The sequence below is a fragment of the Astatotilapia calliptera genome, chromosome 7 (genome assembly GCF_900246225.1).
Source record: "Astatotilapia calliptera chromosome 7, fAstCal1.2, whole genome shotgun sequence".
Lineage (NCBI taxonomy): Eukaryota > Metazoa > Chordata > Actinopteri > Cichliformes > Cichlidae > Astatotilapia > Astatotilapia calliptera.
In genome coordinates this window covers 5446279-5459322 of record NC_039308.1, presented here as the reverse complement: position 1 = coordinate 5459322, position 13044 = coordinate 5446279, and the positions used below count along the sequence as shown (strand labels likewise).

The window sequence follows — 13044 nt, the reverse complement described above, 5'->3', positions numbered from 1 at the left end:
AGTGGATGAGCAGCTGGTACACTCTCCACTTGTCTCAGAAATGTGAACGTTTTACACATTAAGCACTATTGCCAAAGTAACATTGCTATGGTTACTATCCCGACTTTGTTTGTTTAAGCATTACGTTGCTGTCAAAATCAAATATACAGCAGATTAAATCAAAAATTCAGTCAAATAGACTTAGGCTTAGGCTGCTGCCCCCGCGACCCAGCCCCGGATAAAGCGGAAGAAGATGGATAGATGGATGGATGGATAGTTCTTTATATTTTATCATGTTGCAGATTTAGCTCATTTGCTCTGAGTCTTCATGTAGGTCAGTTGTAGAAAAGTGCCCGCCCAGAATTTCCTGGCTTTTCAAGTACTGATGATGTCATGTCTGATATCACTAGGGTAAACCAAGTGGAGGGGTGTTTCTTACCTGTTTTTTAATACAAGTGTCAATGCTTCAGAAACCTTTATTTGGCCATCACTATCAAAATGTTTGCTGAGTATGTTTACCTGCCAACTTCCTTGACACTGGTGTCAGACTACTTTACATATGGTGGCAATGGTGACAGTAATGCAGAAAGGGGCTAGACAAAAAAGCACCAAGTGCCAATAGATTCTGTGAGGGATGAGCCTCCAGATGTCAGTCAGCTAGAGACTGTAGAGCAAGAGCCAGCCATTGAACCACATAAACCTTACTTAACTTTCTAACCTCCTGCGTGGCTTTATAAGGAAGCAAAATGACAGAAAGGCATGATGGGAACTGGATAAGCAATGGCAGAAGAGCGTTGGTAAAAAAGATTCAGCACAGTTCACTCAGCTCCAGCAGGAAGTGCCATCAGAACGCAGAGAGCACCAGCTGCATTTGGAAGATGCAACCGAAATACATCTTAGTCCAACTTTGGAGCATCCTGCACTGACTCAGACAGAACCTAATTTCATCAAAGCCACTACAGCAGCACTACAGTCTTCCAGTTTAACGAGACAGTCTGTTTGGAAAGGTCCTAAAATGCAGCCTTATAATGAGGATGAAGACAGTGAACATTCCCTAAGAACTTTTGAAAGGATTCCAAGTGGATGTCAGTAGCCACTGGAAGACTACCATGTGCTCCCCTTCTCACTGGTGAGGCATGAGCTGCTTTTGTAGCCATAGACATTGGTCAGATTATGGATTATGTAAAGGTCAAGAAAGCTGTTCTTGAAAAATTTAAAATACGTACGGAGAAGACTGGTATCTTTGCAAGATGGCAGCTATCGAGCTAGCGCTTGAAGAGAGAGTCTCCCTTCTCTATGTACTGTGGAGAGCAGAGCAGCGGCGTAAAAGACGTCCTCGCCGTACCTGGGTCCATCAGGTCCTCCAGAGGCATGAGCAGTTTGGTGAGTTTCACCACTTGCTCCAGGAGCTGCGCCTGGATGACGGCCGATTCCAGCGCTATCACCGTCGGCCAGTTTGAGGACCTGCTTTCCCTCGTCGGTCCCAGCATCGCCCGCTTAAACACCAACTACAGGCGCTCAATCCCACCTGCAGAGCGCCTGTCCGTCTGCCTGAGGTTAGTAAAACTATTTAATACGGTAGTCCTTTATTGATATCTGTGCTAATATGCTAATCCATCCAGTTATACACTGCTAACATGGATGTGCTATGCTAACAGTGAATGCTCTCGGTGTTTACTGAAAGCAAACTGTGGTACAAAGACGACTGTTTATAATATTTCTAGTGATACTCAGAAGCTCTCATCAAGTCCCGATTTAATTCGATTTATGCTGTTATCAGTGTTTGAATGATAGCATGGCTGTGGTGTCACATCAATGTATGCGCTCGGTGTTTGCTGATATCAAACTGTAGCATTAGCACCACTGAGTTAACCTTGTAGTGATACTCACTCCTTTTTATTTAGACCTGGTTTAATTCTGGGATAGTTGAATATTTGTATATAATCCCTGCAGCTGTCAGACTCTATAGCAGGGGTCACAGCCTTTATTAAAACAGAGTTAGATAAAACTGAACAGTTTGGTTCATCTCTAGTTACATGGTTCTATCTTGATAAGCTGTCTTATCACAGATTAATTTCTCAAAAATATTAATGATTTAAGCAAGGAAAGGGCTACATGTCAACACACAACTCTTTATTTCTATTAATGTCTCACTTCATTCCTACCTGATTGACATGTTTAGGAATTATGAGTGATTGGCTCACTGTAGTGAAAGTTGCTACCAATCAAATTATGATATGTTAAAGTTAAAACAAAACACAACTGTTTTAGATATTATCTAATATACATTTTGTAATTATCCTTATAATTACAAAATGTTTTATGTAAGATTTAAGTTTTGTGATTTATATCTGACATCACAAAAGTATTTTGGAATTTGAATAATGTATTTTGTAACTGCAGTACACATAATACTGATTTTGAACAATTTTGTCCAGGTTCCTTGTCACCGGGGACTCCTTCAGGACCATCGCGTTCAGTTTCAGAGTCGGTGTGTCCACGGTGAGCCAGATCACCCCCCAGGCAGCGACGTCCATCTGGGACTGTCTAGTGGACGACTTCATGGCTGTGCCTTCACCTGGAGACTGGCGCTCCATCACAGAGGGATTCCAGGAGCGCTGGAACTTTCCTCTGTGCTGTGCAGCTCTGGATGGGAAGCACATCCAGACAAAGGCACCCCATATATCATATAGGAGACACACACATTGATATACACTAAATATTCATTTCATTTCTTTTTTGTGGTGCCCAAATTGATGCACCTGCTTGATTTTGTTTAAACAATTATTGCACACTTTCTGTAAATCCAGTAAACTTCTTTTCACTTCTCAAATATCACTGTGTGTGTCTCCTGTATGATATTTAACTGACATTTTTTATTGTAACAACCAACGATTTATACAGGACAATGATGGCTATTAACAAGGTTGCCCAAACTTCTGCATCCCACTGTATCAGTATATTTTGTCATTAGTATAATATGAAATAAATTCTACATGTGTCAAGTTGTGTGCCAACATTTGCTGTGTAGTAGAACTGAGACATTAGTCATTATAAACATTTATTTGAAATAATATTAAAAGTCTCAAACAGAAAAACATTAAACATAAATATATAAAATATAAGAATTTACAGAGAGACAGGAATAAAAAGGACCAGCTGCTCTCCAGAGCAGGAACAAGGCTGAGGAGGAAATGCTCCATTGGAGACTGGTGTGGCCTCTTCAGGGACTCCAGGATGGCCAGCTCCACCGCCGATGGACCGTCCTGGGACCCGTCCCTCATCTGCCTCGGAGCCGTCCTCCTCTGTGGGCCTGTAAAACAGCACAAAACACAAAGAAATGAGAAGGCTGCTACTAGATTTTAATTTCAACATTGAAAAAAGAACAAAAACAATAACAGGATATAATCAGATTGGTTGTAGATATTTAGTAAAGGTGATCACAAGGGAATCCCACCGACTAAAAAGGTATCAGTGCTTGCTGTACATATCTGTGGGTGCAGCAGCAGGAGCTCAGGGACTGGGGATGCTCTGCTGCAGAATCAGTTGGTTCTATCAATACAGTATTAAATGTTAACAGGTTGGATATAATAATCGTAGAGTAGACAGTGGTCCCTCATTTATTGCAGGGGTTCTCAGAATAACTAGCCCCTGGTCACAGTTCTCACAATTGATTCTCAAAGTGCAAACCTTTGTAGATTGCAAAACGTAAAAGTATTATTATGCCGCGGTTTGTCTTCATCTGCCCGCCACTTTCGTGCGCCTTTTTCCCTCACGGTGCAGGTGTCTATTTCCGAATGAGGCTCATAGTTATGGGTGTTTTTGTGCTGTTTTTTCTATTGGACGCGATGGTTATCAAAACCAAACGTGATAAATTTGGCAAGCGCAGGAGATTTGTCAATCAGGCTGCAGAATGCAATGCTGTACTGTGCAATAAAAAATCAGCGAAAAAGCAAAGCAGTGACGGATGAACAGCGGGACCACTGTGTACTGTTTATTAATAAACAATAAAATATATTCCTAAATGACAACATGCATAAAAGCAGAACGGTATTTGTACGTAAGTGGGAAAATAGCGGTGGCTTGCTAGCTTTTGTGCGGCTTCCCCGGGTCAGTGAAAACTTTCAAAAGAGAAATGAATGAACTTACCAGGTTGCCCGATCTCTTCACATATCTTCCTCCAAGCTCGGTCCTTTTTATTCCTGTCTCGGTACTGAAAGCAGCTGGTGTTGTACAGCTCCGAGTTGTTTGCTACCGCATTGATTAGCCTTCCCCTCCATTGAAGTATGAAAGGCTTTGGCTGGATCTGCCCCTTTGACCTAGGTAACAGCCACGTCACCAGGCTCCTGATTGGTTGTCGCGGCGCGATTTGACGCTGGAGTTCAGATTTTTCCAACTCGAGCGGTAGACGCGAAACGCGCGTATGCACAAAGTGCAACACAAAAACTCACGCGCGTGGTTTTATTCGCGCGTCAAACGCGCCTGACGCGCTACACTGACGCGCGTTTCACGCGTTTTGGCGTTTTCGCGACGCAAATCTGCTTCCGAATTTTCGCGGGACCCGCAATCGCGCGTCATCGCGCCTTTCCATTGACTTTACATGTAAACCTGACGCTCTATTCGCGTCCATCGCGTTCGGTGTGAACACAGCGTTACAGACTCAGATTTCACTCCACTAGGCTGGAGGGTAGTGAGGCACCTAAAGAGTTGAAAACAGACATGAGAGATCTGTATGACAAGTGGATAGTTCCAAAAGAAAGGTGAAAGAGGACCTCACAGCACAAGCATACTCCCAATGTATTATAAGACTGTGCTGTCAAGGAGTCAAACAATGGGAGACCACACCATTGTAGAAACACAAAAAAACACAAAAAGATGTTCAAAGCACCACCTTGGTAGCCTGATATCACACAGATGCTGTCAACTGAGCTCTGTAGAATGGGCAATCATAATGAAGCAGTTCATTTCAAGCTGCTCTTCACACAGCTTTTGCTTTTAGCTACAAGAAGACACCAAATATAGGACTATGTTGACGAGCTTCAAGTAATGAACCCTTTTTCAATACATGCTTCAGAAAGCTTCATTTGGGCCATGACTACTCAGTCACATGGTGCTTTATATTTTATATGTTGCAGATTTAACTCATTTGTAGGGATGGGAAGGTTGAAACAGACGTTTCGATACTGTATCGAGCTTCAGAAGCACAGAGGTTTTGAAACACTGCTCCGAAGTGTGATTCAAAACATGTGACCACTTTACCCCAGTTTCAACTGGGGCATACCTGCTGCTTCTAGGCATTGCCAGGTGCAAGGATTCCCTTTTTCCTTTTTATTTACCAGAGTCTTTTGAACTGGGCCTTGTAATCACTGAATTAATGCAAACCGCAGTTTGTTTTACGTAGCAAAAAATCTGCATTAAGCCTCCAGAAGTTGCATTAAAATATGGAGATTTCAGATTACAGATATACTAGACTGATTAAATCATACAACTTGCTGAAGGCTAACAGCAGCGGTCCGATTTTACATTGAAGTGATACTTTCAACAAACACGTGGGAGTCTAAAGGGTGATATTGCGTGTTACACCATATTAATTTTAAAGCTTTTGTAACAATTTTTAAATTGAAACTGTATTCTGCTGTGTGCACCCAACCACAAAGCAGAATACAGCCATTGTAAGCAGGGAAAAAGTAATGATAATTTCTATATAAAGTACCTATGAGCGATTGGATGTGATCGTTATGTCCAGTATGGCGGACAGCTCTTAAGCGACATGCACATGACATCATGTGCAAAACCTCTATAACAGCATGGTACATTGACTGCACAGAGAACCACAAGAAATCCCTCAAACGAGTAACAAGAACTGCTGAAAGATATAATTGGACTCCCTCTGCCCTCACTGGGTGTTCTTTTCATGACCGGCTGCCTCTGCAAACAATATTGTTCAGGATAAAACACATTCTGGGAACTAATTCGATTTTACCGTTCACCAGGTTGCAAAGCAGTTTTATTTGCCCAGTATCATTACAAAACTGAACTTTTGTGTAAATAGATCTGTGTGAATGTGGGTGCTGATGTAAAGGACGCACAAGACAATTTCGTTGTGCTGCAGTTTTTATCACACTGTGCAATGACAGTAAAGGTGATTCTGACTCTGAAAGTCAGTGCAAGCTATTTTGTAAACCCATTGCTTTATTTACTATGAAGAATATCTTCTAGTTACTTTATTTTTAATTATCCGTATTCCTGGTATTAATTTGTGTAAAATTCAATTACCACTTCTTCTATACTGCATTTATATCTATTCTTGTATTTTAAGATTAGAGAATAAACTGAATACTGTCGAGTCTTTTTTTTTAAATTTAAAAAGCCATGCCAATAAAAGAAATCTAAAAATAGTGCAACTATATAACAGGACTAGAGATGGCATGATACCACTTTTTTATGTCCGATATCGATACCGATATCATAAATCTGGATATCGGCCGATACCGATATGAATCCGATATAGTGTTTTTTAATCAATAAAACTGTTTTTTTAATATCTTGCTGCATTTTGTATAAGTTCATACTCAAGTTTAAAAACAAACAAACACTAAAGCTATTCTGTTATACCTGTATGCAAAAAATACACTGCACCCAAAATATTTCATAGTTCAGCAATACTAATCAATCTAATAAACTTAAACCTTCTCCATCCTCCCTATTCTGGTATTTTAAAGAGTAAGCAACCTAACTAATAGGGTTGCAAACTCCCAGCAAAAAAAAAAAAAAAATAGGGAACCACCCCCCACCTCATGACGCTTAATCGACATAATCAACTTTAATTTGATGCAGGGTGGAAAAAAATGCACAGAAATCAATTATTTTTCAAGGATAATTAAATAGATTCAACATCTTTCTTCAACAGAATTGCAGACTGCACAGATGGTACCTTCCCAAAGGAAAAAGTACTATAGCTTACTAGACTTAATAGTTACTATATACAGTAATGGACTTCTATACATTTTTACATCAGATTAAAACTTTGGGTGTAATAATGATTATCAGATAATTATTTATTAAAAGCTCGACATTTTAAATGAGAATAAGAAAGAAAAGTATGTCTTTGTGCCCCCTTTTCCCTGTTAATGCCCTATTGGCCCACCTGGCTAAACTTTGCTAGATCCGTCCCTGCACAGTTACCAGCCGTCAGCTGCCTAGAAAAGGATCCTGGTGTAGAAAGTAATATTAAATAAATTCTAACAACAGATTATCAAGCTGTTGTTCAGCCGCTGGTTTCCTCTTTCTGGCGCGAAGTGGGCGATAAACAAAGAAGAGAGATGGACTAACGACAGAAAAGCCGATCAGCTGATCATTAATCAGTTTCATGTTGGATTGAAGTAGCAGCAGGAGAGGGAGGGGAGAGAAGAGGCAGTTGCTCCATATATCGGTTGTTAAGCTTAAAGCTGGAATGCTTTACGAACATTCAGAGATGAACTTACACACTTGCTTTACTTCTCTCTGGGATAACTTCCTCCGAGATAAAATGCCAGGCTCCAAATGCTCAACCAGACCGCTGACAGGTCTTGCAGGCCACAGCTGCTCTATCACGTGACATACTGCTCCAACGTGCTACTGTTATGAGCCGAGTTACGCCATGTCGCAAGTTTTGTGAGCTGCTTTTGTGATATTTAATGGATCGGATTACATTTTTTATTTCTCTCCGATATCCGATCCAGTAATTTAGGTCAGTATCGGACCGATACCGATACGTAATATCGGATGGTCCATCTCCAAACAGGACCCTCAATTGCAGTGTTAAATCTAGCATATCAAAATTGCCTACGCTTCATATATTTCTGTTACAACATCATCCGAACATTTTTCTGAAAAATGAATAAAGATAGTATAGGCAGGAAGGGTTAGGTTTTTCTCAACATGTTTATTTTTAGCACCATAAAAAGTCACTTAATGTTGTCCAGTGTGTTTGCTCTCATTCTGTCTTTCCTCTGGGATGGAGCGATGATGTGGAGATAAAGGAAAGCACTGGAGACTGGAGAAAGGGCTTGTTTGGAGAGATAAAAAGCTGAGAGGGCTGCATGGCTGCAACAGCACCGGGCAGCCAGCAGATGTCATTCACTTGCTGGCGGAGGTGAAGGTGAAGCATCCTCTCTGGTGGAACTGCATGTCCCTGATGCGGCGCATGGACTGGATCTGGGGCTGGAAGGCGCAGAAGTCATTGTAGTGTCTGTAGTCACCGCACTCAAACAGGTACTGGTAGCCTCTGTATCCAGGGTACTGGTAACCCACCCACCTGAGAGAGACATGATAAGGTAAAGGTCATGGTTGTGTGTTTATTATAGGATGTCCATGTAGTGTACTACTGGCTGATATCCATACAAATAAAAAAAAATGGTATATGAAATTATAGGGTTATGATAGAGAATATAAGATATAATATAATAGAGAATAAGACCGTTATAATGCTAAGTCCTAAGAAGTTTAATGTTTACTGTTGAAGTTCTTGTGGTGAAAAGATTCTACTGATCACCTAGGAGACACCAGAAGTGAATTAGGAGGTCTGGAGGACATTGGAGATACCAAGTCTTAATGAGTCCATAAGGGAGTTCTAGAAATGCTTAAGTTAAGGGTTAAGTGGACATTTAGGAGCTTGAAGAGTTCGGTTAAGGAGGTTCAGTTAGTCGTCAGTGAGGTTCCTGGTTCTCCTTCCATGGATCTCTTAAATGATTCTGAGTTTCTTTTTAGGAGAACCTGGGGTTCTTTTACAACGTTTTAGTTGTCTGACAGAATGTTCTGGAAGTCCTTCAAGGGGTTGCAGTGGTAACTAGGAGATTCTGAGTTCCCCTGAAGTGGATTTATGGGAGCATTACCAACTCCAATAATGAAGAATTAGATTTGTGAATGTTCTGGTCAGGATGGCATTTATCTAATCCAGAGTGTAAAGGCTTTCAAGGTGTATGATAAAGGCACTGAAGCTGTTCTGGAGGCTTTCGGTCAGCAATACAAATGAACAGATTTGTATTGGTGACCTAGAGGACATAATGAAATGAAGCAAATTTTCTGGCTAAAAAAAAGATTTGTAGACAAAAGGACAAGCCTTTTAATGACATCTCATCCCACTTGTTATTTGTAGTATAATCCAACAAGTCTGTGGAATCCTCTTAGGTGTGTCTGAAACCATGTTGGCAGTCCATTTTATATATGGAAAATGTACTTTTTACTATAGTAATATGACGTACTACAAAATTGACTTCCACAGTGTGTTCACAGGCCTTAACACAGGCCTGCATGTTGATGATATTTGTGATACTCTGCTAATTTGTGTTTTGTTTTGTGAGAGAGCACAAGTACTAAACGTGTCTACTCACGCTCCTCCTGGCACCCTCACGCTGCCCACTCTGTCGCAGAAGCCATGCGCCCAGAGTGTGGGCACATCGTCCTCCTGGATCTCCATCTTGTTGCCCTTGAAGTCAGAGAGCTCATACAGGCAGATCTTGTGCTCCATGCTGTCCTGCAGGTAGGAAAGGAAGAATAAAATGTAGTCTCTATACAACATACATTACATGTGCATTCTCTGCTTTTTCATTGATTGCATTTTGTAAGAAATTGTCTGTGGGTGGCAATGTTGAACTGCTTCCATGAGCAGTTAGTGGAATCCATGAATGGATTTTGTGCTAAATTAGGGGCCAAAGCCTACTAATGTCATGCTGATGATGTGATATGCTATAGTATCAGCATGTGAAAAATATTGTTGATTTTTTTTCTTTAGGAACTGTGTTGATAGTCACTTAACCTTTTCAGTGCTTTTTCAAGCATATATGTCAAACTTTTTCCTGGTTCCAGTTCGTCATATTTGCTGATTTGCTGCTTTTCTTTGCTGTAAGTTTAGCTCTGGACTGTTAGTCAGTCAAAACGTAGGGTCTGAGAATTTAGAATCACTATATTCTCCCATTTTATGAAAAAACAAACGAAGAAAACAGCTCATTTTACCATTCGGATGGGCCTGAGGGACATGAGGCAGTCGCTGCGGTAGGAGTTGCTCCAGGTATCCCAGCGAGGATACTCTCCCTTCTCCAGGATGAACATCTCCCCACGGAAGTTAGTCTGCTCAAAGGCAACAAAGCTGGAGAACGGGGGACACCATGGACAGGATTGGGGGGGGCAAAAGGGTTAAGTGGGGAGGCACAGGAGAAGAATTGGAAGAAAGATAAAAGTGACATATACATGAATAGAGAAGATATGCAGGCAGCTGCTTAAATCAAGTGTGTTTGTGTGTGTGTGTATTCACTTACGGGCCACACTCCACAATGATACTACGCACTCTATCCATGCCACGGTCACACACGTTCATACACTCATTCTGGACCTCCATCATCCTGCCCTGGAAGTTCTCCTGGTCGAACAGCATGATCTGCACAGAGGACACATAGAGTCATAGCTGTTTCTTTACACTATGTTTATAGCTTTAGTTCATGTGGAAGGTTTAAAACAAATTTTGGATTTGGAATCATTTTTGGATGGAGCATGAAAAAAAAAGGCAACTTCTTAAACTGTAATTTCCCCTTTAAAGTCCTCAGCACTGACTGAACTTACTAATCACTTAGATTTCCAAAACGACCTTATACTTTAGAAACATGTCACTTTTAACGTGGCTACGTGTAAAATGATGCCAGTATTAAAGATTATGAGCTTACAAATATACATTATTTTTCACTAGACTATAGTATATGAGGTCATTTAATTTTTGCTCCATCTCAGAGACATTTCTTAAGCCCTGTGATGCGGTGGCTTTCACAGAAAGAGTCTAAAGTACATAGGTACTCACATCAGAAAGAATAGCCTCAATACATTTTGGATTTAAAAAAAAAAGTACTGCTCAAAGCATCAGTATCTAAATTCAAAGTGGTTATTTTTGGTCTTTTAACCAAGTTTCTTGCTGTTCTTTATCATTCACCTCCATAGTATCTGAAATTCTAATGTCTAATTCAAACCTTCAGTAAATAAACATATAACTGCCCTGCTAGATGAAACACATGGGACAACATGCAGTCTACTTTCTTTGCCCTTTAGGAAAAAATAAAATGCACACATTCTGTCTCTGCAATGACTCACTCTGAAGGATCCCATGCCAGGCTCGCCAGTCTTGGTGGCCTTGCTGGAGGCAGCTGGAGCTGGGGCTCCCTTGTCCTTGGCATCAGTGCCCTGGCTGGAGGCGGACTTGGCAGTCTGAGACATGGTGAGGGGCTTCAGGAGAGTCTGGGTGAGAGATGGAGGAAGACAAGGGGATGAACAGAAATAGAGGTGTAAATTGAAGTGACAGGGTTTCAGAGGAGAAAGTGAAAGGGAAGGAGAAGTGAGGTTAAATGTGGCCCAGGCAAGGTGTCAACATAGACAGAGGGTTGGTAGGCAGAAGTGTTTGGAGGGTTTTGGACTAGTAGCACAAGTCTGAAGTTTATGTTGGAGGTTCATTTGGGTGTTGTTTTGGCCTTTCCCCGGGACGGTGGAGTTTAAGCTGGGAGCGGTGGGCAGGGAGTGGGCCCTGGCTCTGGATGTGTGGGTGTCCTACTGTACCATGATGGATGCTCTGGCCTGTATGTCTGCGTCTGTGTGTGCTTACCTGCGTCAGTATAGCTTGCAGTGCCGTATGAGGGAGGCTAGCTCGTGCTGGTCCCTTCAACGCTCAACCCAAGCTTTTATACTCTGGCAAAGGCCAAACGTAGAGGCTCACAGCACAATAGAAAACCTCTCGTCATCACTGTTGGCCTGGACCAAAGCCAGCAGGTCATCGCATAGCCTGGAAACACTGCTGGCCCCTCGGGCCTGCCTGTAAGCATTTTGCTGTCAAAGGAAACCACTGACACAGCATTCTTTGCTGTGTGTTGGGCTGGTAGGCCTGTGAGCTGTAGTCGCATGTAGAGTTGAGGAATGCAAAGGTCCACAGGACACAAAGAGGTAATCCACACTCTCTGTCACCTACACAGAAAAGGCACACACACAAATACAACATATTCTTTAACTCAGACTTTCTACTTTAACTCACCGCCATTTCTTGATTTTGGAGAATCACCACAACAGAAACAGACAGAAAACGAAAAAAAAGGCAGTGATCTATTCGTTCATGTTGATCTTCTATGTGTTCTCCATACAAAGAATCAAACAGCATTTCAAATGAAGTGTTTTGGTTTTTTGGACATTTTGCTGTTTAAACATTATTAAACTTTGAGATAATTGAGTTACTGGAGATTCTCTTTCTCCCACTGACATTCAGGTTCACCAGAGCTGTTCCACTAAATGCTTTGGCACTGCACTAACACTTACTACTGATATCTACTTCTAGTTCTGGCTAGTGTTAGCCAACTACTTAACAGATGATAAACACATTCATATCGCAAAAGGATCTTTCCAATCAACATAAGGTTTGGCATCTGACATTTTCCAAAACCAGCATCCTGTTTGTTTAGCCAGATATTAAATCTTTAATTCTTGTACCAGAAACCAAAGACAATAAGACTTACCTTATATAGGTAAGGAAAGAGCCAGAACAGTTTTTGTTCTGTGCGCGCTGTTTCTGTAGCTTCTCATGTGTAACAAACACTCTGAATGTCCAGACATCTTCCTTTCTCTGTCACAGTTTCTCTCTGCAGTGTCCATGTTAAGATGTTTTTGTGGAGAACCTGCTGATAAATTTGGGCTTTGACAGCAATTTTACACTTTTATTATGAATCCAGTGCCCGTGTAAAGCAGGTGTTTGTCAAAGAGAGTATGGGCAGCATTTTTTAAGTTATTCTGTGGTATCGTGTTAAATCAACAGTAGAAATGTAAATCAATGCAATGGGATGAGCCAAGTAGGGTAGAAGCCTGGGTTTTACTAGCCTCACCCCAACCTTACGCTTTACATTTTGTCCATGAACTACAGTACTGTCATTACTGTAGGGGTGACCGTGGCTCAGGGGGTTGGGAATCGCATCTGTAACCGGAAGGTCGCCGGTTCGATCCCTGGGCTATCTGTCCTGGTCGTTGTGTCCTTGGACAAGACACTTTACCCTACCGCCTACTGGTGTT

General features: G+C 41.5%; 1 protein-coding gene across 1 annotated transcript; it reads right to left on the bottom strand.

The window, feature by feature from the left end:
- Positions 1–7883: 7883 nt before the first annotated feature.
- On the bottom strand, positions 7884–11684 carry crybb1 (crystallin, beta B1). The gene is made up of 6 exons (XM_026172671.1): positions 11600–11684; positions 11095–11238; positions 10275–10393; positions 9973–10105; positions 9351–9493; positions 7884–8275 (listed from the first exon to the last, which is right to left on the bottom strand). The coding sequence occupies exons 2-6, from the start codon at positions 11215–11217 to the stop codon at positions 8098–8100; spliced, it is 696 nt and encodes a 231-aa protein (XP_026028456.1). The 5' UTR covers positions 11218–11238; positions 11600–11684; the 3' UTR covers positions 7884–8097.
- Between the last annotated feature and the right edge of the window lie 1360 nt (positions 11685–13044).

Coding starts and splice junctions, on each gene's coding strand:
- crybb1 (XM_026172671.1), bottom strand. CDS start 11,217: ATGTCTCAGACTGCCAAGTCCGCCTCCAGCCAGGGCACTGATGCCAAG. Junction 10,394..11,094: donor CTGGCATGGGATCCTTCAGA/GTGAGTCATTGC, acceptor TCCTCTGTGCAG/ATCATGCTGTTCGACCAGGA. Junction 10,106..10,274: donor ATCATTGTGGAGTGTGGCCC/GTAAGTGAATAC, acceptor CCCGTTCTCCAG/CTTTGTTGCCTTTGAGCAGA.